The 25,339-nt window shown below is 43.4% G+C and overlaps 1 protein-coding gene across 1 annotated transcript; it reads left to right on the forward strand.

Annotated features, from left to right (window-relative positions):
• The first annotated feature begins 1,270 nt into the window (after positions 1 to 1,270).
• Positions 1,271 to 20,072, forward strand: pygma (phosphorylase, glycogen, muscle A). Its single transcript, XM_078265673.1, has 20 exons — positions 1,271 to 1,602; positions 3,512 to 3,613; positions 3,738 to 3,816; positions 8,278 to 8,381; positions 8,597 to 8,728; positions 8,827 to 8,938; positions 9,036 to 9,118; positions 11,392 to 11,535; positions 11,714 to 11,806; positions 12,037 to 12,183; positions 12,853 to 13,016; positions 13,418 to 13,532; positions 13,623 to 13,724; positions 14,148 to 14,295; positions 14,419 to 14,477; positions 14,581 to 14,722; positions 14,891 to 15,098; positions 18,961 to 19,095; positions 19,333 to 19,399; positions 19,579 to 20,072. The coding sequence occupies exons 1-20, from the start codon at positions 1,360 to 1,362 to the stop codon at positions 19,726 to 19,728; spliced, it is 2,529 nt and encodes an 842-aa protein (XP_078121799.1). The 5' UTR covers positions 1,271 to 1,359; the 3' UTR covers positions 19,729 to 20,072.
• The last annotated feature ends 5,267 nt before the right edge of the window (positions 20,073 to 25,339 follow it).

Raw genomic sequence — 25,339 nt, forward strand, 5'->3', positions numbered from 1 at the left:
CCAACTCATAGTAGTATACTAGTGTTGTCTGCCGGCTCTTGCTGACATTAACAAGATATGCCTTTCAAATATCATGGCCTTTGGGACTGGGTTGAGTTACTATTTATAGAAGGTCAAGACTTCATGATAGTTTGGCTCGCAAGAGTGATAACTGAAAATAGAGCGGGATTTAGTAGCTCTGCTGCGGCTGCTTTTGTGTCTGTTATTGCTCCAGGCTCTTGAACAGATGTGATCTACATATACTCTGGATAACTGGTTTATAACAACTTACAGCACCACTACTTAAAAAGTACATGTGAAGTGATACAGTAGCATTCAAATGTTAAACGTTCCAACACTGCTGTTCGGGTTTCAGAGCAGGCTAAGGCACAAGTGAGTCCTAAAGCAGTGTGGATTCCTAAAACAAAATACATCCCCTCTAATGCAGAACCTTATAAATATAGTGTTAACATGTCCATAATTCTGTATTTGCAAATTGCTACTTATTGTTATCCAAGTGTGTTCTTTGTTTTTTAATTTTATTTTCACATTTAATTTTTTTTTTTTTTATATAGCACCTTAGTGCTTTTTTGTACAGCACTTTGGTCAGCCTAAGCTGTGTTTAGAGTGTTTAGTGCTCTATAAATAAACATACTTAATAGTGTCATACTACAATATGAAAATTAGCTGATGTTTGCAGTGCTTTTCTTTTTAGATGCAACAAAATACATTAAAAAAAGATCTAATATATCGTTACCATCTGTTGGCCAAGCTACCCCTGCCAACTATGGAGAGAAAAACAAGATAGCCTCTGTAGCTGCCAGATATTATCACCAGCACGTGTTCCTTTCTATAATATCAGAATTCTTTTCACATGCGGGCAGTGGAGATAAAAAAAAAGATAATTTACTGATTTGATGTCATGTTATTATTTTAATGATGATAATGCATAATGCCGGATCACTCAAGCCATTGCAGGTTGTCAGCTTTGTAAATGCCACATCCATCCTTTATGTAACAGTGAAATACAAGCATGACAGAGAATACAAATTTTCTAAATAGTAAGATTCAGATTGTTTGTACTGTTTTAAAACTGTAGATGTACAGTAAATTAAGATGCCATGTAGTGCTGCCAGTCTTATCTTTCATTTAAAAAGTTCCAACCTCTATCCTCAACATATGCCCCACCCTTTCCCTGATCTGTACAATCTGCTCCACCCGCTACTTAATATTTATAGTGATGCCTTTAAAATGCTGAACCTGAGCCTATGGTGTGGGCGGCTCTCTTGCTGTGTGTTCGGGCCTGTGGTGTGTGCTTTCTGTCTTACTGTTTACACTCTGCCGGAGTCAGAGCCCTGAGCTGCTACAACTCGTGCCACCATGTCTAAACCCTTGTCTGACCATGATAGAAGGAAACAGATTTCAGTGCGAGGCCTCGCCGGCATTGAAAACATTTCACAATTGAAGCTAGATTTCAACAGACATCTCCACTTTACGCTGGTCAAGGACAGAAATGTGGCTACCAGAAGGGATTACTACTTTGCTCTTGCCAACACTGTGCGGGAGCACTTGATTGGCAGGTGGATCAGAACCCAGCAGCACTACTATGAGAAAGATCCCAAAGTAAGTGAAAGTCATAACAGCACCAAGATTTACAGTAATATCAATTTCCATGAATACAAAGATGTATTAACTAACTGATCATTTCTCAAAAGGTGTTACTCTTTTAATGCCAATAATGGCATGAACAGTATCACGTGTTTGTGATAAAGAAAACTACATTTACTTCACTATCACAGTTTTCCGCATACACAGAACAGGGGAATACTGGCAACTACATTTCATCTAAGAACTGGTTTACACCTTCCGGATATTTATGGAAGTCTGTTGCACTGTGACCTCACTGCCTGTCCGGTACTAAGTTAATTGTTTTTATTAGAATTCTGTGCCATAAGCTGAATCTTATACTGCGTCATAAAATAACTTCTGCACATTTCACACATATTTTATCAAAAGGCAATGACTCATTTTCATAACAGCAAGGGATTTATATTCTTCAACTGTACGTTCAACAGCCTGATATCAGTGTAAGGTCATGGCATTTAAACTTCATCGGGGCTTCTTAGCACTCTGCTGGTATGCTGCCGTTCTTATAGTGTGTTGAAACATTAAACCTCTCCATGACCTTCTGTTCCCATCCTGTCTGACCATGAAGCACATACTGTAGGACTTTCTTGTGTTATATGAGCACGTGCCTCTGAGGGCATCCGAGTTTATATATAAGCAGCCACATACTCTAGCCACATCAGAAAAGCTATATCTCAGCAACAGCTACAGAAAGAACCTTAAAACAACAATAGGAAGCTGACGTCACTAGAATAAAGCAGCAAAATTGCAAATCGTTGCTGGAAAATATCACACACAACTGTGTGTAATCACAACAGAAGGACAGTGAAAATTGCATTTGCTTTGCAGGAAAACAAATCTCCTTGCAAGATCATTAATATCTCTACTGAATAAAATGGATGATTTTTCTTTTCTTAACATGGAAAAAAAGAAAATTTCCTTACTCTGCAGGGTTATTGTTCTTTAACTTGAGTGCCAAAGCCCTTACATATTAAGCTCAGTAGGGAGACATTTACTTCTCACATTAAGCAATTATTCAGAAACTGTTTGATCAGATGTGGGTGGACTGCGACTTCTAACTCAAAATCCTTCTTGTGTTCTAGACTGAAAGGTGAATCCCTTAAAAGGTATAAACATTAACCTTAAAGAGGGAGGAAATCCAAGATCAGGATTGAGTTTTGTGCTGCATGTAAAATCATGTACTGCAAATTTACACCAAGATTTTTTTTCTTCACAATGCTCATATGCATTCTTGAAACAAAAAAAAACAAAAAAAAGCTAATCAGCATAATGACTAAAAGGTGGGTTTGAAGTCTGATACAATTTGGAACATACAGTCATATATAATTCAAAAGATCCTGTTAGGTACTCAGTGATATGGCTTTGTCAGTTGTATTCATTATTGTTTTACATCTATCCATACCACTTCACTCCAGACTTGAACTCCACAATGAAAGGGTATCAGGCTCAGGATGACCTTTTATAGCTACCTCTACAGGAGCTATTTTTGCCGGGGCCAAAATGTTGGTGTTATGTAACAACCAAAGCAATCTGTCCCCCAGTCCCTTCTCCTCTCCCATCTCTGCCTCTCCTCCTAAGCCTGTGTCCGCCCCCTCCATGTCAGAAGGGGAAAAAATAACAACTAAATGGCAAAGGCTAAACATAAGCTCAGGTGGCACATTTCTTTGCACTCCTAACCATTAAGCTAAATTATTTACTTGAAGATTTCTTTAAAAGTCTGAGGTGGATGTTATGACATTTGGCATATGATTTCACAGATTTGTACCCATCATGCTACTGTGGAGACCTTTCTGTACCCTAATCATTTATTGACACGAAAATATCTCAGTCTTCATAAGACATCATTTGATATTCATTTGTTTCTCCCCTTCTACTCAAACTCTAGCGCGTGTACTACATCTCCCTTGAGTTCTACATGGGCCGCGCCCTTCAAAACACCATGGTGAACCTCGCACTGGAGAACGCCTGTGATGAGGCCATGTACCAGGTAAGACAAAGACCCTTCATTTGTATCTCTTATAAAATGTCCTTTTTCTCAACCATTGTAAAAGGAGCAGCATCTCAAAAGGACTGTTTAACGAGTCCATGTTGTGTTCTGTTGTCCTCTGTAGTTGGGTCTGGACATGGAGGAACTGGAGGACATGGAGGAAGATGCTGGCTTGGGAAATGGTGGCCTGGGACGCCTTGCTGGTGAGCATCTTTTCACCCATCATATTTGACAAATTCAAAGAAAGTTTACCATAGGCCTGTCACGATAACAAATTTTGCTGGATGATAAATTGTCCCAGAAATTATTGCGATAAATAATAATAATGTCGTTCTGACCATTTTCATCTAATATAATGATAATGGCATAATAATGCAGGTACACCTTTTCAAAGATCAATAAACTTTTATTTCTAAATTATTTATATATATATATATATATATATATATATATAACACTGGAACTGGAAGGCATTTTAAATATCCACAATAAATGAACAAAATAACTAGAGATTAATCAGCCGGCCGATTTTTTGGCTTTTTACATAATCGGCATCGGCCAATATCCCAGTATATCAAGCCGATTAATAGGCAGGTGCATCTGCGGGCAGCCTAGTGTTAAAAAACATGAATAGGCAACATTTTTTTACAGCGCACCCAGACCAGCTGCCTCCAGCCCCTCCCTCGTGAAGTCTTGCGCCGTGTGTCTCGCACAGTCACTTCAGGCTCAGACGCCACCGTTAGTAGTAGCATGTTGCTGGTGTTCACTGTACTAATACAACTGTACAAAAACCGTGGCCACACCGCTGTGGAAGCTCCCGAATGTCATTTATCAGAGTTTGGTTGTTATGTGGGGGGATACTCACAAGCCCCCGGCTGAGCGCCGCTACGTTGGAGTTTAACCCGGTGGACGAGAGGGTCGCTCCCTACGCCTGCGGGTTGTGGGGGGAAAACTCTGACTGTTGTTTGTGCATATGCACCAAACAAGAGTTCGGCGTATTCGGCCTTCTTGGAGACCTTGAGTGGAGTCCTGCATGGGGCTCCAGTCGGGGACTCCATAGTTCTGCTGGGGGGGGACTTCAACGCGCACGTGGGTAATGATGGAGACACATGGAGAGGCGTGATTGGGAGGAACGGCCTCCCTGATCTAAACCAGAGTGGTTGTTTGTTGTTGGACTTCTGTGCTAGTCATGGATTGTCTATAACAAACACCATGTTCGAACATAGGGATGCTCATAAGTGTACTTGGTACCAGAGCACCCTAGGCCAAAGGTCAATGATCGATTTTATAATTGTTTCATCTGATCTGAGGCCATATGTTTTGGACACTCGGGTGAAGAGAGGGGCGGAGCTGTCAACCGATCACCATCTGGTGGTGAGTTGGGTCAGGGGGTGGGGGAAGACTCTGGACAGACCTGGTAAGCCCAAACGGGTAGTGCGGGTAAATTGGGAACGTCTGAGGAGGCCCCTGTCCGACAGACTTTCAACTCACACCTCCGGGCGGAGCTTTTCGTGCATCCCTGTGGAGGCTGGGGGCATTGAACCCGAGTGGACAATGTTCAAAGTTTCCATTGCTGAAGCTGCGGTGAGGAGCTGTGGTCTTAGGGTCTTGGGTGCCTCAAGGGGCGGTAACCCACGAACACCGTGGTGGACACCGGTGGTCAGGGAAGCCGTCCGACTGAAGGAGGAGTCTTTCCGGGATATGTTATTCCAGACGACTCCAGAGGCAGTTGGAAGGTACCGAAGGGCTGCAGCCTCTGCCATGAAAGAGGCAAAGCAGCGTGTGTGGGAGAAGTTCGGAGAAGACATGGAGAAGGACTTTCGGTCGGCACCAAGGTGCTTCTGGAAAACCGTTCGCCACCTCAGGAGGGGGAAGCGGTGAACCATCCAAGCTGTGTACAGTAAGGATGGGACGCTGTTGACCTCAACTGAGGAGGTAATAGGGCGGTGGAAGGAGCACTTTGAGGAACTCCTAAATCCGACTAATACGCCCTCTATGGTAGAGGCAGAGCTGGAGGATGAGGGGGGATTGGCATCAATTTCACTGGTGGAGGTTGCTGAGGTAGTTAAACAACTCCACAGTGGCAAAGCCCCAGGAATTGATGAGATCCGTCCAGAAATGCTTAAAGCTCTGGGTGTGGAGGGGTTGTCTTGGTTGACACGCCTCTTCAACATTGCGTGGAAGTCTGGGACGGTGCCTAAGGAGTGGCAGACCGGGGTGGTGGTTCCCCTTTTTAAAAAGGGGGACCAGAGGGTGTGTGCCAATTACAGGGGTATCACACTTCTCAGCCTCCCCGGTAAAGTCTACTCCAAGGTGCTGGAAAGGAGGGTTCGGTCGATAGTCAAATAGGAACAATGCGGATTCCGTCTGGTCGTGGAACAACGGACCAGATCTTTACTCTCGCAAGGATCCTGGAGGGAGCCTGCGAGTATGCCCAATCAGTCTACATGTGTTTTGTGGATCTGGAGAAGGCGTATGACCGGGTGCCCCGGGAGATACTGTGGGAGGTGCTGCGGGAGTACGGGGTGAGGGAGTCCCTTCTCAGGGCCATCCAATCTCTGTACGACCAAAGCGAGAGCTGTGTCCGGGTTCTTGGCAGTAAGTCAGACTCGTTTCAGGTGAGAGTTGGCCTCCGCCAGGGCTGCGCTTTGTCACCAATCCTGTTTGTAGTATTTATGGACAGGATATCGAGGCGTAGTCGGGGTGGAGAGGGGTTGCAGTTCGGTGGGCTGGGGATCTCATCGCTGCTTTTTGCAGATGATGTGGTCCTGATGGCATCATCGGCCTGTGACCTTCAGCACTCACTGGATCGGTTCGCAGCCGAGTGTGAAGCGGCTGGGATGAGGATCAGCACCTCTAAATCGGAGGCCATGGTTCTCAGCAGGAACCCGATGGAGTGCCTTCTCCAGGTAGGGAATGAGTCCTTACCCCAAGTGAAGGAGTTCAAGCACCTTGGGGTCTTGTTCGCGAGTGAGGGGACAATGGAGCGGGAGATTGGTCGGAGAATCGGCACAGCAGGTGCGGTATTACATTCAATTTATCGCACCGTTGTGACGAAAAGAGAGCTGAGCCAGAAGGCAAAGCTCTCAATCTACCAGTCAGTTTTTGTTCCTACCCTCACCTATGGTCATGAAGGCTGGGTCATGACCGAAAGAACAAGATCCAGGGTACAAGCGGCCGAAATGGGTTTCCTCAGGAGGGTAGCTCGCGTGTCCCTTAGAGATAGGGTGAGAAGCTCAGTTATCCGTGAGGAGCTCAGAGTAGAGCCGCTGCTCCTTTGCGTCGAAAGAAGCCAGTTGAGGTGGTTCGGGCATCTGGTAAGGATGCCCCCTGGGCGCCTCCCTAGGGAGGTGTTCCAGGCACGTCCAGCTGGGAGGAGGCCTCGGGGGAGACCCAGGACTAGGTGGAGGGATTATATCTCTAACCTGGCCTGGGAACGCCTCGGGATCCCCCAGTCGGAGCTGGTTAATGTGGCCCGGGAAAGGGAAGTTTGGGGTCCCCTGCTGGAGCTGCTACCCCCGCGACCCGACCCCGGATAAGCGGATGAAGATGGATGGATGGATGGATGGTTGTTACCCCTGTCCGTGGCAGTCTCATCCACTCCTATAACGGAGCTAACTGGAGCTAATCGTCGCTAACAGAGCCTTCAGTTCTCCATGCCTGTATCCATTAACTGCATCTACGGACTCAAGCACGAATAAAACCCTTAAATTTCACTAAATTGGCTGGACGAGTTTTAAATTACAACCAAGAGTTGTTTGAATGACAGAAATCTGCTCAGATAAGATCCTAATGAGTGCAACAGGACATGTAACAGTAGGATCCCCAAAACACAGATAAAACACATCAACAAATGAACAATGATCTAACAAACAAGGTGAACAAAAACTGACTTTAGAGAGCCCTAGTCTGATGTGATTCAACAGGAGTTAGGAGGAAATAGTGTTGAGATTAATAATAACATAACATGTCACTTTCTGTGAAGCTTGCAGATTTGTATTCTCAGAAGTTTAATAAATGCTGCTAAGTGCACTAAACTTTATTTTTCATTGAAAAGTTTATTTGACAGTTTATTTTCTTCTTACCCGTTTCGTTTATTTAATATATTTTTCATACATTATTTATACAATATACAGTATGTTTTTACATTATACATTTTGAATTGAAGTATACAAGTGTTCAATAAATGTTTTTGTTGAGAAATTCTGTGTATATTAGTGTTACATTTTATCTTTCAAATAGAGGTTTAAAAACAAGCACATATCGGCCAAAATAAATCGGCAGCATTTATCGGCCATCGGCTGACCCTGATTTCTAAAGATCGGCATAGGCCAGAGAAAACCCATATCGGTCAACCTCTAAAAATAACCATAAACCAACAATAAATAAAATGGACTCTCAGTCTCTGTTAACAAAAAATTCACTGGAATAAAAACCAAACACAACCAAAAACAATAAATAAAATCGACATTTTTCTGGCCGCGATAATTTCCATTTAAAAATTATCAAGCTCATTTTATTTATCATGCAATTAATTGATTTATTGCATATTGTGACATGCCTAGTTTACCACTGTTGACTGACTAAATAAATAATGCATAACTTTATGTAAAAGCTTGTCAAATGTTGATTTACTTTTTGCATGTGCTGTCTGTGGTGCTCAGCCTGTTTCCTGGACTCTATGGCTTCACTGGGTCTGGCTGCCTATGGTTACGGTATTCGCTATGAATTCGGAATCTTCAATCAAAAAATCATCAATGGCTGGCAGGTTAGAAATGAAAAACAAATGTAAAAATGTATATTCTTGTTTTAAGGCACATGAATAGCTGCTACTGTCTCTTTTTCACCTGGAATCACCTGATGGATTTCTTTCCTTTATCATTATCGTGACCCTGTGCTCATTATCATTTTCTATGTCTGACTCAGCTCAAAAGCCACTAATGAGTGTTTCTCCCCTCAATATAATTATATATCATTATCCAGGTTGAGGAGGCTGATGATTGGCTGCGCTATGGCAACCCCTGGGAAAAGGCACGTCCTGAGTACATGCGTCCAGTGAACTTCTATGGCAGGACCGAGCATCACCCCGATGGTGTCAAATGGGTTGACACTCAGGTGAAAATATGATTATGAAGTACATTAATATGAGTAGTAATAGACACCTTCTGAGATGATATATTTACTTATATCTCTTCCTGTGATGGTATTGACAGGTAGTGCTGGCTTTGCCATATGACACCCCTATCCCTGGCTACAGAAACAACGTTGTCAACACCATGAGGCTGTGGTCGGCGAAGGCGCCTTGTGATTTTAACCTCAAAGACTGTATGTGTCTGGCAAAGATCAAACATTTTAAATCATGCTAAAGCTGTTAAATGAACTTGAACGAAAGGGTTTTATGTATGTTTGTTTTCCTTTACAGTCAATGTTGGTGGCTACATTCAAGCTGTTTTGGACAGAAACTTGGCTGAGAACATCTCCCGTGTGCTGTATCCCAACGACAATGTAAGAAAATTTGTCCATTACCTTTTCATCCACCCGAACTGCACTCATAGGATGTAAACCTGGATTAGAGAAAATAAGAAGAAATAAGAAATGTTGAACGTTATAGGTGCTGTCGACTGTATGGCTCCTGTATGACTGTAGGGCTCATCTTAATTCAGGTGGATTTCCATAATTTGGACCCCCACTAGTCCTTTGTCTTCAGCTAGAGCCACTGTGTGCTTTTTTAGCTTCCTCTGAAGATGTCTTTTATAGCCGACATAAGAACTGCCCACCATGTTCTGACTTCCTGAAGGCTCAAGAGGGAGGATTTGGGAGATAACCATCTAGCTCGAGCTATAACTCATGTCAGGTCTGGTAATTTATGTCTGTGCAAGTGAGAGCAGAAACAGTCGTGGGCCAGATATTCCAGCTTTGTTTAAATTCAGTTCAGTCAGTTTTTTAACAATATAGAAACCCCAGAAACAAGTAGTTGATTCACTCATAGGTCATCAAAATCAAACATTTTCAACAATTTTAACTAATAAAAAAATCAGAAAGGTTCCACTTTATCCAATGTGGCATTTCTCAGTTTCATATCTAGACACCACATCAGGGTTTGGTAACAAATACATGTTTCCTTATTTATTTTAACAGCCTACACCCATAGATTTTTAGTTGGAACTAGCCTACTTTGCAAAACCAGATAACAGAATTTTACATTTTGACAAAATTGTATTTCTAATTTTCCACACATTTTCACACAGGTGATAACAGGTGACTGAGCACATACCTGTTCTCCTCCACTTGCTGTTACATTGCTCAATTCCCTGTTTGTATACTGGCAGTTTGGGTAACTGCTAGCTACAGGTATATGTGCTCTGAGGAAGCCCACTCTCCCAGAGTTAGTCCTGCTGCCCTCATGTTTGGTAATCCTCTCAGAAAGATGCTTGAGATGTTCTTGACATCACCTCCGAATAACACACAGGAAGCAGAATAAGCGTCTTCTCTGACCCCTACAAGCTATAGCTTGTTAGCAGTTAGCACATTTGGCCCTGGAGAACCACTACGTTAATTGAGATTATTTTAACCAGAGGTTTGGTTTATAACAATATACCGCAGCTGACTTTCAAATTTGTCCTGCAGCAGATCATCCACATAGTTTATTGTGACCGTAGTTACTATCTTCTTTTATAGGAAATACAAACGTCTAGGAATAGACTACTTGGCAAACAGCCAAACAAATTGCAGAGGGGCAGTCGGCCTGTGCCATCCATTTTCAATGCCAGGGGGCACGTTCAGCCCCGACAAAACGTAGCAAAACGTTTTTTTGTTAAACTGAAACGGGGTGCGTTGAACACCCTGTGTGCAAGCGCTCTGCCTTTTTAACCACGAGTTTACATACACGTCTCTGCTGATTGGGTATCACCTGTGACACACCCACCAAACGAGAAAACATAACTCAAAGCCCGTTGCACACACCGTTCCGAAGAAACGTGTCGACGGTGCGCACCATTTTGAGATTGAACGTGCCCCAGGGCAAGATGTTCATGCATGCGGACTGTAGCAAGCGCAGTTAAAATACATAATTTTAAAACTATACACTAGGCTAATATATCCAGCCACTGACCCAAAATTGTAAATAATGATAAATAACAGCAGTAACCGACGATTTTTAATGCCATGCCTTAATACAGAAATACATTAATTTCTAAATTACTACTACTAAAACCACACCTTTTCTGTTTCCAGGAGGTGGGACAAAGGTAATAGTTGCTGAGCTGTCTTTTTTTTTTTTAAATCCCCTTACTATTCACACTATTTGATAAGAAAACTTTGCCTTAATCACATCAGTGGTCACTTCTATTTCGGCTTAACACATGTGAAATTAACCCTTTTTTTTAAGGTTGCTCTGGGTCAAAACATAGACAACTGACTTCAACTTCCATAAATATCTCAAATAATTGTTGGAGGAAACTTTACACAATGTACAGATTTAATTGCATTAACTGCATTAGCATACAACTGTATATTATAGATGGGTGTTTGATGTTATGCTAAAATGATTATAACTGCATGATAATTATACTACAGGTATTTGATATAGAGCTACTCCTGTGCTACCACTTTCTTGTTACATAAGGTTCGGTTAATTATTTCAGTAAAATGAAAAGATTTTAGTTGTCCATGCGTGAATACAAGTCACTAATATGCTAAAGGATCTGTTTAATGAATACAAAACCTATTCATGTTTGCCTGCAGAGCAGAAACAGACAAATATGTGTCTTTATCCTCAGTTCTTTGAAGGAAAGGAGCTCCGTCTGAAGCAGGAATACTTTGTGGTGTCTGCCACCCTGCAAGATATCATCCGTCGTTTCAAGGTCTCTAAATTTGGCTCCAGGGAGATTGCTCGCACAGACTTCAGCAAACTGCCTGACAAGGTGAGGCGAAAAACTCAACAAAATAGTTTGTCACAAATGAAAAGATTCCCCTCTGATGTTCTCTCTGTGCTTTTGTTAAATTGCCTTTGCCGGTGTGTTGAACAGGTTGTACTGTAGGTGGGTTTTATTGTATTAGAAGAATTCTGTTTTGACATTTAATATTGTTCTGTATATTCAGGTTGCCATCCAGCTGAATGACACTCACCCAGCCATGGCTATTCCTGAGCTGATGAGGGTTCTGGTTGATGAGGAGAAACTTGAATGGGAAAAGGTGAGGAAGAGCAACACTGTAACAGCCAAACTGAATTTCTCATAGCTTCATAGTTTTATTTTTCAAATTTTTAACATATTTTCAAACACTTTTTAGTTTTTAAGATACTTTTCTTGCTTTGCTTCATGTTACAGTGTTTTTACAATTTAGTGTAGTTGATAAACTATTCACCGCCATTATCATAATGTCTTACACAGTAAATGTATGTATTTCCTCTCCCTGGTGTTTAGGCATGGGACATCTGTGTGCGCACCTGTGCCTACACCAATCACACTGTCCTTCCTGAAGCTCTGGAGCGCTGGCCAGTTGATCTGTTTGCTTATCTGCTGCCTCGTCACCTGGAAATTATATATGAGATCAATCGTCGCCACCTGGAGGTTAGTACCGCACATTGCAACATGTTATCATTTCCATAATGTGTTGCATACAATGTGTATTTATGGCAGCAGAGGTTATGTTCTCTGTGTTTTAGTAGTTTTAGTTTAGTACTTTCATCTGCGTGGTTGAACACAATGTACAAGTTAAGGTAGATGGATGATGTCAACGCTTGGTGCAATCAGCGAATTTTGGTGAGGATAACATTTTAAAGTGGAACTAGAAATGCAGAATAAACAAGAAGCACAATAACTCTGATATTTGATGTTTTGTCTGAAGAGACCACAGAAAAACCTATTAAAATGCAAGGAATGACTTTAAAGATTAGCATGAGGGCCTAAAGGCTGTACATCAAAGAACAAAATGGTTTTTATTTGCTTTTAATTGCAACATCTGTCAGAATGAATGGCCCAAGTCCCTGCTGAATGGATGGATAAATATTTCTGACATGAAGGGGTGGGCAGGATTTGCAAGCTGTAGCTCAACAATACACTGAGTTTCATTACACACTGATGGAAATTGTCCTGTTGCTGCTCATTTTATATTTTTCTAGAATAATCGTGTTGACCTACTTTAATATGTAAGGGAATAGAAATCTACGATTCAGCAAGCAAAAATAAAAACAGAATCTATGAGTTATGTTTTGCCTCATGTTCTTTTTAACTTTGCAGAGAGTTGCTGCCAAGTATCCTGGTGATCATGATCGTCTGAGCCGCATGTCCCTCATTGAGGAAGGCGGACAAAAGAAGATCAACATGGCCCATTTGTGCATTGTGGGTTCCCATGCTGTCAACGGCGTGGCCCAGATTCATTCTGACATCCTCAAAGCTACTGTGTATGTCCCTACAATAAACATTTGTCATATTCTGTAGTGCTTAATGTTTATCCGAGTACACTTTGGATAAACATTAAAAAAAATAAAAAAAAATAAAAATGTATATATATTTCTTGAAGCTGCACTTTCATATGGCTCTTTGTAGTTTTGCTTATTTAAAGCTAATTTACTTGCACTTACTACTTGTTGTCTGGAGTTTGCACCTTCAGGGTTGAAAGCACTTAATGGAAGTTGCTTTGGATAAAAGCGTCAGCTAAATGACATGTAATGTAATGTAAATCACAGAAATACAGTACATGTATGTTGTAGTATTTGTTTCATTAATCCCCAAGCCTTTATGATTTCATGGGCTACTGCATCGTCTGTGTTTTCTGATATATGTGATGCTTTACTGCCTGCAGTTTCAAGGACTTCTATGAAATGGAGCCACATAAGTTCCAAAACAAGACCAACGGCATCACTCCTCGCCGCTGGCTGGTCATGTGCAACCCCGGGCTGGCTGAGGTCATCGCCGAGGTTAGCTGTGTTTTAACATGCACACTTTACACAAACAACATTGTGAATACCTGTAGCTTTTATTTACTCTTTTTGCATTTTTGTTAACAGAGAATCGGTGAGGACTTCATCCGTGACCTTGACCAGCTGAAGGGTCTCTGCAAGTACGTGAATGATGAGGCTTTCATTCGTGATGTTGCCAAAGTGAAGCAGGTGAAGTATTATTTGATCTCAATTTTGCAATTACAGTTGTGTGTGAGTTAGGTGATACTCGTGATTAGATAGTCAGCCTTTATTATAGCTGGCAATAGCACAAATCAATCATTGCCTTTTAATGGTAACATGCCCGGATTAGTCCATGTTTTTACTGTACATACAATCAGGCAGCAGAACCAACCTGCAGAGCTGTGATCACAGCCTCCAGTAACAGGTTTTACTGCCGCCTCTGCACAACATATGAAAGTCAAGGAGTTTTTTTTTTTTTGACGCATGGCATATGTTGTTGTGTGTTTCTCTATTGTATCTTATATAATTCTTTTTCCAGGATTCTGAACATGTCTTTATTTGGCACATACAAATAACCACACAAGTTGAACTTGTGTTTTATGTAATGAAGTCACTGTTTGGATAAAGTAGGAAAACAAGATGAAGTTTGCTGTCCACTTGGAGGAGCACTATAAGGTGAAGATCAACCCCAACTCCATGTTTGACCTACAAGTCAAGAGAATCCATGAATACAAGAGACAGCTGCTGAACTGTCTGCATATCATCACCTACTATAACCGTAAGAGCACATAAGGGCAATCTTTTCAATTCAACTATACTAATAATACATACTACTGTATCAGAGCCTGAATAGACACACACACTTACAGCAAGTCCTGTAATCGCTTCATATCTCCGCCAGGTATCAAGAAGGAGCCTAACAAGCAGTGGACTCCAAGAACTGTCATGATTGGAGGAAAGGTTTGTAGTTTAAGCAAGCAACTGGGCTTTAAAAACAAACGCACCCTTACAATTCAGGTTTAATTCATTTAACGCTTTTTCTCCAACTTTTCCTTTCATACAGGCTGCTCCTGGATACCACACTGCCAAGATGATTATCCGGCTGATCACAGCTATTGGCGAGGTGGTCAACAATGATCCTGTGGTCGGGGACCGTCTCAAAGTCATCTTTTTGGAGAATTACAGAGTCACACTGGCAGAGAGAGGTAATTTCCAAATTATCGGCTTGTTCCCACTCTTTTTTCCTCTCTCTTTGTATCTGTTCTTGTGCTCATTTCCTCCTCCGCAGTTGTGCCCAGTCATTATTTTTTATTTTATTTTAACGTAAAATGCTTATTAGAGTCATCAACCCTCTACTTCTGTCATCTTTTCAGTCATTCCCGCATCCGACCTGTCAGAGCAGATCTCCACAGCTGGCACTGAGGCCTCTGGCACCGGCAACATGAAGTTCATGTTGAATGGTGCTCTAACCATTGGTACCATGGATGGAGCCAATGTTGAGATGGCCGAGGAGGCCGGCATGGACAACATTTTCATCTTCGGCATGAGGGTGGAAGACGTTGATGCACTTGACAAGAAAGGGTAAGGAATGACCGTCCATCAGGGCGGATTTTTTAGGTGGGTGGCACAGGGGGGACCAATAATCAGTCAGGGGGGGCCCAGGGGCTTAGAAATAGTAAATATTGGATACGATAGAACAGCACAATGTAATTCTGCTAAATAAAACATCACAGTGATTATTAATTTCACTTGTTTTAATAAACATAGAAATTGTATATCTGAATACAATACACATTTTCTATAAACTCAGTCTGCCACTTTAAAAATAATCATATTTCACGGGGGGGCTTCTCTGGGAACCATCACCTTATCGTGGTGGAGAGGTTTGTGTGTCCCTATGAACCTGAGGGCTGTGTTGTCTGGAGCTTTGTGCTCCTGGTAGGGTCTCCCAAGGCAAAGTGGTCTCAGGTGAGGGGCCAGACAAAGAATGGTTAAAAAATCTTATGAAAAATCGAGGAAGGGATGAAGTGACCCTGCCCGGAGGAAGCCCGGGGCCCCCGTCTGGAGCCAGGCCCAGATGGAGGGCTCGTCAGCGAGCGTCTGGTGGCCGGGTTTGCCACGGAGCCCGGTCGGGCACAGCCCGAAAAAGCTACGTGGCGGACATCCCTCCATCCCATGGGCCCACCACCTGTGGGAGGAACCGCTGGGGTCGGGTGCACTGCCACATGGGTGGCAGTGAAGGTCAGGGGCCTCGACAGACCAGACCCGGGCAGCAGAGGCTGGCTCTGGGGACGTGGAATGTCACCTCTCTGTGGGGGAAGGAGCCGGAACTTGTGTGGGAGGTGGAGCGCTACCGGTTAGATCTGGTGGGGCTTACCTCTACGCACAGTCTTGGTTCTGGAACCATACTCCTGGATAGGGGTTGGACTCTTTTCTTGCTCATAAGTGTACTTGGTACCAGAGCACCCTAGGCCAAAGGTCAATGATCGATTTTATAATTGTTTCATCTGATCTGAGGCCATATGTTTTGGACACTCGGGTGAAGAGAGGGGCGGAGCTGTCAACCGATCACCATCTGGTGGTGAGTTGGGTCAGGGGGTGGGGGAAGACTCTGGACAGACCTGGTAAGCCCAAACGGGTAGTGCGGGTAAATTGGGAACGTTTGGAGGAGGCCCCTGTCCGACAGACTTTCAACTCACACCTCCGGCGGAGCTTTTCGTGCATCCCTGTGGAGGCTGGGGGCATTGAACCTGAGTGGACAATGTTCAAAGTTTCCATTGCTGAAGCTGCGGTGAGGAGCTGTGGTCTTAGGGTCTTAGGTGCCTCAAGGGGCGGTAACCCACGAACACCGTGGTGGACACCGGTGGTTAGGGAAGCCGTCCGACTGAAGAAGGAGTCTTTCCGGGATATGTTATCCCAGACGACTCCGGAGGCAGTTGCAAGGTACCGAAGGGCCCGAAGGGCTGCAGCCTCTGCCGTGAAAGAGCAGCGTGTGTGGGAGAAGTTCGGAGAAGACATGGAGAAGGACCTTCGGTCGGCACCAAGGTACTTCTGGAAAACCGTTCGCCACCTCAGGAGGGGGAGCAGGGGAACCATCCAAGCTGTGTACAGTAAGGATGGGACGCTGTTGACCTCAACTGAGGAGGTAATAGGGCGGTGGAAGGAGCACTTTGAGGAACTCCTAAATCCGACTAATACGCCCTCTATGGTAGAGGCAGAGCTGGAGGATGAGGGGGGATTGGCATCAATTTCCCTGGTGGAGGTTGCTGAGGTAGTTAAACAACTCCACAGTGGCAAAGCCCCAGGAATTGATGAGATCCGTCCAGAAATGCTTAAAGCTCTGGGTGTGGAGGGGTTGTCTTGGTTGACATGCCTCTTCAACATTGCGTGGAAGTCTGGGGACGGTGCCTAAGGAGTGGCAGACCGGGGTGGTGGTTCCCCTTTTTAAAAAAGGGGGGACCAGAGGGTGTGTGCCAATTACAGGGTATCACACTTCTCAGCCTCCCGGTAAAGTCTACTCCAAGGTGCTGGAAAGGAGGGTTCGGTCGATAGTCGAATCTCAGGTTGAAGAGGAACAATGCGGATTCCGTCCTGGTCGTGGAACAACGGACCAGATCTTTACTCGCAAGGATCCTGGAGGGAGCCTGGGAGTATGCTCAACCAGTCTACATGTGTTTTGTGGATCTGGAGAAGGCGTATGACCGGGTGCCCCGGGAGATACTGTGGGAGGTGCTGCGGAGTACGGACTGAGGGGTCCCTTCTCAGGGCCATCCAATCTCTGTACGACCAAAGCGAGAGCTGTGTCCGGGTTCTTGGCAGTAAGTCGGACTCGTTTCAGGTGAGAGTTGGCCTCCGCCAGGGCTGCGCTTTGTCACCAATCCTGTTTGTAGTATTTATGGACAGGATATCGAGGCGTAGTCGGGTGGAGATGGGTTGCAGTTCGGTGGGCTGGGGATCTCATCGCTGCTTTTGCAGATGATGTGGTCCTGATGGCATCATCGGCCTGTGACCTTCAGCACTCACTGGATCAATTCGCAGCCGAGTGTGAAGCGGCTGGGATGAGGATCAGCACATCTAAATCGGAGGCCATGGTTCTCAGCAGGAAACCGATGGAGTGCCTTCTCCAGGTAGGGAATGAGTCCTTACCCCAAGTGAAGGAGTTCAAGTACCTTGGGGTCTTGTTCGCGAGTGAGGGGACAATGGAGCGGGAGATTGGTCGGAGAATCGGCACAGCAGGTGCGGTATTACATTCAATTTATCGCACCGTTGTGACGAAAAGAGAGCTGAGCCAGAAGGCAAAGCTCTCAATCTACCGGTCAGTTTTTGTTCCTACCCTCACCTATGGTCATGAAGGCTGGGTCATGACCGAAAGAACAAGATCCAGGGTACAAGCGGCCGAAATGGGTTTCCTCAGGAGGGTAGCTGGCGTCTCCCTTAGAGATAGGGTGAGAAGCTCAGTTATCCGTGAGGAGCTCGGAGTAGAGCTCCCTAGGGAGGCGCCCAGGGGGCATCCTTACCAGATGCCCGAACCACCTCAACTGGCTTCTTTCGACGCAAAGGAGCAGCGTCGAAAGAAGCCAGTTGAGGTGGTTCGGGCATCTGGTAAGGATGCCCCCTGGGCGCCTCCCTAGGGAGGTGTTCCAGGCCCGTCCAGCTGGGAGGAGGCCTCGGGGGAGACCCAGGACTAGGTGGAAGGATTATATCTCTAACCTGGCCTGGGAACGCCTCGGGATCCCCCAGTCGGAGCTGGTTAATGTGGCCCGGGAAAGGGAAGTTTGGGGTCCCCTGCTGGAGCTGCTACCCCCGCAACCCGACCCCGGATAAGCGGATGAAGATGGATGGATGGATGGATATTTCGCGGGGGGCCTGTCCACCCCATGCACCCCTTCTAGCCTCGCCCCTGCCCTCTAAGTGCAAACGTATTTACATTTTCCACTTCTACCTCAAACATATTTTGTTCTGTAGCTAATAAAACCTGTTCAGCATGTAATATTGCCTCTTTACCACACAGATTTTCACATTTGAGTAAGTAGATACACAGCTGCAAGTCCCCAAATATGTTTTCATCCCTGTCTTTTTATATGTGCCACAACAGTATGTAATGTCTTTGCATATAAGAACTGAGTGTGTTACCTGTTATCAGATTCATTTGGTGAAATATCTCCAAGATAGTCCAACTGTCAAGCAATTTTGATATGAATGTAGTGAGCTTCACGCACTCTCACAGAGGTTTTGGTATTGATCAATTTCACCAGACGTCAAGTGTTTTTTCCACCCAAGCTAAGATTTTTCACACTATAAGGTGTGGCCTTGTCGTACCTGCTGATACTATATGTATAGGCACTGACAACTACACCTTCAATAATTTGCCAGTTACAACAGCAACAAGCTTGTGCTTCTGTTTTTCTGAACATGCATTTTGTTTATTTTTGGTCCTGCTTAGTTATCATGCTGAAGAGTACTACAACCGCCTGCCTGAGCTGAAACAGGCTATTGACCAGATTGCTGGAGGCTTCTTTAGCCCAAAGCAGCCTGACCTGTTTAAGGAAATTGTCAACATGCTGATGCATCATGACAGGTAAAGACACACCTAATATTACCAGCCTGAGGTGCACAGATGCATACATACATACATACAAATAAGAATGTGTATAAACTTGCATGCTGGTGACTGAAAAGAGAAAACAACTCACAGTCTTTTGCATACACACCAACATTCAGTACACCTAACATACACACACACAAACACAATATGCATTCACATTGCATTATATAGCTTGTACATTGAGTTAATTGCATTATCTTTTATGCACAGATTTAAGGTCTTTGCTGACTATGAAGACTATATCAAATGCCAGGAGAAAGTCAATGCTCTTTACAAGGTATGTTCATTAAAAAGCCACATAAACCACGTGGGTCTTATTTGCATTTATAGTAGAACTTTAATTAGTATATTATGAGTATAACCACTAATGGAAGGGGACTCAGAACTACTAATCCTATTAATTGCTGATGTTATTACTCTGACTGACTTTATCAATCATTTACATCCTCTCATCAGAACCCCAAGGAATGGACCAAGAAGGTGATTTACAACATTGCCGGATGTGGCAAATTCTCCAGTGATCGCACCATTGCCCAGTATGCTCGTGAGATCTGGGGCATGGAGCCCACACTTGAGAAACTCCCCGCCCCTGATGATAAGCAATAAACTGTCCACATGATGGCACAACACCCCAACTTTCCCCGCTTGTATCGCAACACGGACGCCTTAAGAACCCACATGGTAGATACTGTGCGTCTGGTAAAAGCCCCCAAAAAAACCTGTGTCTAAAAGGGATTAGCATTAAATGCTTCCACTTTACTACATTGTGTCTTACACAAATTCTTGGCTCTTGCTTAGTTTAAGTTCTTCATACCTGCAGATTCCCAATATCCAGGTTAAAGTGGATAAAGAGTTTAGTGGTGGGCTTTGTGAATTTATTGGTAATCTTTTTTTTATTCAAAAATATAAACTCTTATATGTCCACTGACCCATTCTGAATAAAAATCTTAAATACCATGACAGCCTGGGTGACTTTTTCTAGCTGTTCCCATTCTATTTCTGGGAAAGCCAGATATTTCCAGATGATTTATTTAAAGGTAGAACATTTAGTCAGCAGTGTTGGGGAGTAACGGAATACATGTACCGGCGTTACGTATTCAGAATACAAATTATGAGTAACTGTATTCCGTTACAGTTACAATTTAAATAGTTGGTATTTAGAATACAGTTACATTGTTGAAATCAATGAATTACATGACGATACTTATCTGTTTATTTACATTTCCCAGAAGTCCCAATGTGAAAACGAAAAAGTGATCTATTTGCGTGATCACTGATAGAGGTAGAGATGGAGCCAGAACCAGCACAACAGAGCCAGGGCAGGAATGCGTTTCTATCTTGGAAATTCAAACAGCATTTCACATTAAAGAAAGAGAATAGAGAACGAAATATAACTGTGCACTGCAGTGCAACTTCTGCTTGCCAGCAACCAACTTCCTTTCAGCGTCCAAATTACTCCACCTCCAACCTGAAGAAGCATCTTAAAGTAAATAATTTTTAGCCAAGGGTGGTCATCTGCTGTAGTTTTACTGGTCACCTTGCTATTTTATAGTTGACATGCGACTTTACATTCTCCTACATGCTGATTCACTAGCCCCAGAGCCGTTGAAAGACTAGCCCCGCTTGACATGTTAGCTAAAGGTAGCTAAAATTAGCTCATGGTAGCTTAGACTGCGGTTAGATTTTTGTAGTATGCAGTTCGGGACTACAAATACAAAAATATATCTGCTTGTTTAGGTACACATTCAGCCAGTTGGAACAGAAGAACACACCAGAATAGGCCTGTTTAGTAAGCTGTATGTGATGGCCGCATTCCTACTTATAAAATGCAATTCAATGTGGAAGTAATCCAAGTATTCAGAATACGTTACTCAATCAAGAGTAAGAAATACATTTTGAAAGTATCCTTCCCAACAGTGTTAGTCAGTATGGCTTTACTGTTTGTAAGCAGACTGTTCAAAGTTGACCCCCGGTCGACTGAGCTATAGACTACATAAGATAAGAGAGAGAGAGAGATTAGATAAAACTTTTGTCTGTTCACACAGACATTTTTCTTGCATCGCCTGCCCAAACAATCAACATATAACATAAAAAACACAAGATTAAAAAACATCTGTATGGTCAATAATACAATATAAACATCTGACACACCTTTCCGTCATGCACACATACAGTACACACACAGATACATTCCACATCTAAATGAAGAGATGGAGCCCTGTACAAAGCACAAATCAGAGATATAAAATACTCTTTTCTTATTGTTTTGCAGCGATTATGCGCTAAAGTACAAATAAACGCAACCACATGCGAAACGTGCCACATTGCCTGATGAGTGAATGCAGAGCTTCATCCTTTCTGTCTCTCTGTGTCTGTGTCAGTTAGACTTGTGCAACGATATGAGACGCTGAGGGGCAAAGGGGCGGTTTGGGAATGACAACGAGCTGCACACCCTGCACGCTGTTGGCTAGGGGTTACACACCCATGTGAGGCCTAAAGGCTCTTGTTATAGCCCAGAAACGCCCCGCAATCAGCAAAATTAAAAATAAAATACAGGCAGAAGGCAGGGTTTCTGTAAATACAGACACCACCACTCACACTTCTAGTGGGTCATAAGTGATGACTTCTGTGTCAATACATTGTTTTTTAGGAAGACACTGCACAGTATACCTTTAAGTATTTCAAACTGCAGTATAAATATGGAACAGTAAAACAGCCATGCTAAATCAAATACAACTCGAGTACTAAAGTAAATGATTGCAAATACTGATCCTCCTGAGACCCAGCCCATTGACTTGTGTCCACTGTAGTGGACATTTTTAGTTTCATCCCTCTCCTTGGAATCTTTTGTGCAAGTCTCTTAATTCCTGTTGTACTGTACAGAGGACATCCTGGGCTTTTCAGTGATATGTCATTTGATTGGCTGGGAGGCTGGGAACCGCCGCTATCTTTCAATCCAAAATGGACTGCATAGGAACAAGCACATTTTATGGAAAGATGAGAGGTGAGTCAAATATTTTTTGTCTGTGGTTTTGTTTCTATGATAATCATATATTTTCTTGTTCATTAAGGTGTTAGGAATCATATTTAGTTCTGATAGCAACTAAATTATGTGTCTTTCGAAAAATTTGCTATTTTATGAATGTCAATTATAGTGGACATCAGGACTATCTTCATGTAAATAATGACTCCACATTGTCGTAGGAAACAGAACTGAAGCAGAAAGAATTATTTATCAAATAGTTGAGAGAGATTCAGATTTGGAGTTGTCAGATGATGAGAGAGATGAGGATGAGTTTCAACCAGTGATAGAAGACGGTGATGAAGAAGAGGAAGATGATGCAGAAGGCTCAGTTGAAGGGACAGATGCAGACACAGACACAGATACAGACAGGGATGAGCAGGAAACTCATCGCCCTCTGTGGGCCAGGAGTAACATGTATGTTTGATGCAGTTCAACAATTTTAAATTCAACTGCATTGAGTATTTAAACTGTTATTACCTGTTCATCAAGAAACAGAGGAAGAAAGACATCATCATTCTGACAGGAGACTTTAATGCCAAGATAGGCCAAGACAACACGGGCAAAGAACAAATAATGGGTAAACATGGTCTAGGGGAAATGAACAATAACGGAGAACAATTCTCAGATTTCTGCGCATTCCATAATCTAGTTATAGGAGGCAGCGTATTTCCACATAAAAGAGTGCACAAAGCCACGTGGGCCTCCCCAGACCACAAAACTGAAAACCAGATTGATCATATATGTATCAGTAAGAAGTTCAGGAGGTCCCTCCTAGATGTCAGGGTGAAAAGAGGAGCTGATGTTTCCACAGACCACCACCTCCTAATAGGGACACTCCCATTAAAACTCGGCAAAAAAAGTCAGCACCAGATATAATGTTAGCCTTCTCCAAGATCGGAACATCAGAGAAATTCCAAATCAACCCTCTCAAACCGGTTCCACCACCTGAGCAGACTGGAAGAACACCAAACCGTGGACCAACAATGGCAGAACATGAATAGGGCATGGATAGAAGCATGTGAGGACACATGCGGGAGAAGGACAAGGCAACACAAGGAATGGATCACAGGAGAAACTCTACAGAAAATTAAAATGCGCAAACAGGCAAAAGACACTCTTAGCAATAGCCGCACAAGAACTGCAAAAGCAAAAGCACAGCAACACTACATAATGGCAGACAAACTTGTTAAAAAGAACATTAAGAAAGATAAAAAATTATTTAACAACCTAGCAACCCAAGCAGAAGAAGCAGCAGCTCAACACAACATGAAGGAGCTTTATGATACCACACGGAAATTGGCTGGTAAACGCAAAAGCCCAGATAGGCCAATACTAGACAGAGATGGAAAAACACTCACAAAGCAAAAAGACCAGATGAAAAGGTGGGCCGAGATCTTCAGAATACTGAACAGACCCATACCAACTGAACTGGCCAACATCTCTCCAGCTGTACACCCTCTACAGGTCAATACCAACAAGCCTACCAAACAAGAAATAGAAAGGCCATCCAAAAACTGAAAAACAATAAAGCACCAGGGCCCGATGGAATACCCCCAGAAGCCATCAAAGCAGACCCAGAAACGGCAACAACACTACTTCACCAACTCTTTGGACACATCTGGGAGGATGAAAGGGTGCCAAGCAACTGGACAGAGGGATACCTGGTGAAACTCCCCAAAAAAGGAAACCTGAAAGATTGTAACAACTACAGGGGCATCATGCTTACATCTGTGCCAGGGAAGATTTTAAGCAGGATTGTTCTAGAAAGACTCTCAAAAGAACTGGATAAACAATTCAGAGAGCAACAAGCAGGCTTCCCGCAAGATAGATCGTGCACCGACCACTGTGCCAACCCTCCGCATCATCATAGAACAGACCCTGGAATGGAATACATCTCTCATCCTCACATTCATAGATTTCCATAAAGCATTTGACAGCTTAGACAGAGAGACTTAATGGAGACTCATGGCACATTATGGCATCCCGAAGAAGTTCATAACCATCATCCAACAGCTGTATCTACAATCATCCTGTAGAGTGATACATAATGGAAACCTCACAGACAGCTTTACAATAGAGACAGGAGTCTGACAGGGCTGCTTACTGTCCCCTTTTCTCTTCCTTTTGGCCGTTGACTGGATTATGAAGGCAACCACATCTGAACAAAACCTGGGCATCCAATGGACGATGTGGTCCCACCTAGAAGATCTGGACTTCGCAGATGATGTAGTCCTCCTGTCACACACCGAAACACAAATGCAGACCAAACTCACAAAACTTGCCAGAATTGCAGCTACCACAGGACTTCACATCAATAAAACAAAAACAAAGGTGATGACCAGAAACCACAAAATAGATGCCATTAAACTGGATGGAGAGGCACTAGAAGAGGTGGACACATATATATATCTGGGAAGTATTGTTGGGAAAGATGGAGGTAGCGACAAAGGCATACAAGCAAGAATAGGGAAGGCAAAATACGAAACTCCGCATCTTCACCTCCAATGTTAAATCAGCTTTATTATATGGGGCAGAAACTTGGAGAACTACAAAAGCATCATCAAATAAGGTCCAATCATTAATTAACAGATGCTTACGACACATCCTGGAAATTTACTGGCCTAACACAATTACAAATGAAGAGCTCTGGCAAACCACACAACAAGAACAAATTGAAACCCAAATCAAACGCAGGAAATGGGGCTGGATCGGGCACACCTTAAGAAAACCACCCTCCAACACAACCAGACAGGCCTTAACCTGGAAGAAAGCAACAACATCATGGAAGGAAGCAGAGAAGACCGCCCAACACCGAACCAGTTGGAGGAAGTTCATGAATGACCTATGCTCCCCAAAGAGCAAAAGGGTTTAAACAAACACTAATAAAACTTACAGGCAACAGTGTCCAAGTAACGACAGGCAAAGGGAAATCAGAAAAAAACAAGCAGTAGTCAAAAATCCAAGGGAATCAGGAACACAGGGAAAAACGCTCGAAGGCTACACACAAGGAAAACGGACAATCTCACACAGGAGTAAGGGTAAGACTGAACTTAAAAACACAAGACAGGGGGGACAATGAGACGCAGGTGCAACACATAAGGGCGGGGACAGGTAATCACACAGGCGGGAAGGAGGACAAAGACCAGAAAGTCAATAAATCTGAAATGAGACGAGAAGGTAAGTTTCGAAATA

This window comes from Sander vitreus, chromosome 13 (assembly GCF_031162955.1).
Source record: "Sander vitreus isolate 19-12246 chromosome 13, sanVit1, whole genome shotgun sequence".
NCBI lineage: Eukaryota > Metazoa > Chordata > Actinopteri > Perciformes > Percidae > Sander > Sander vitreus.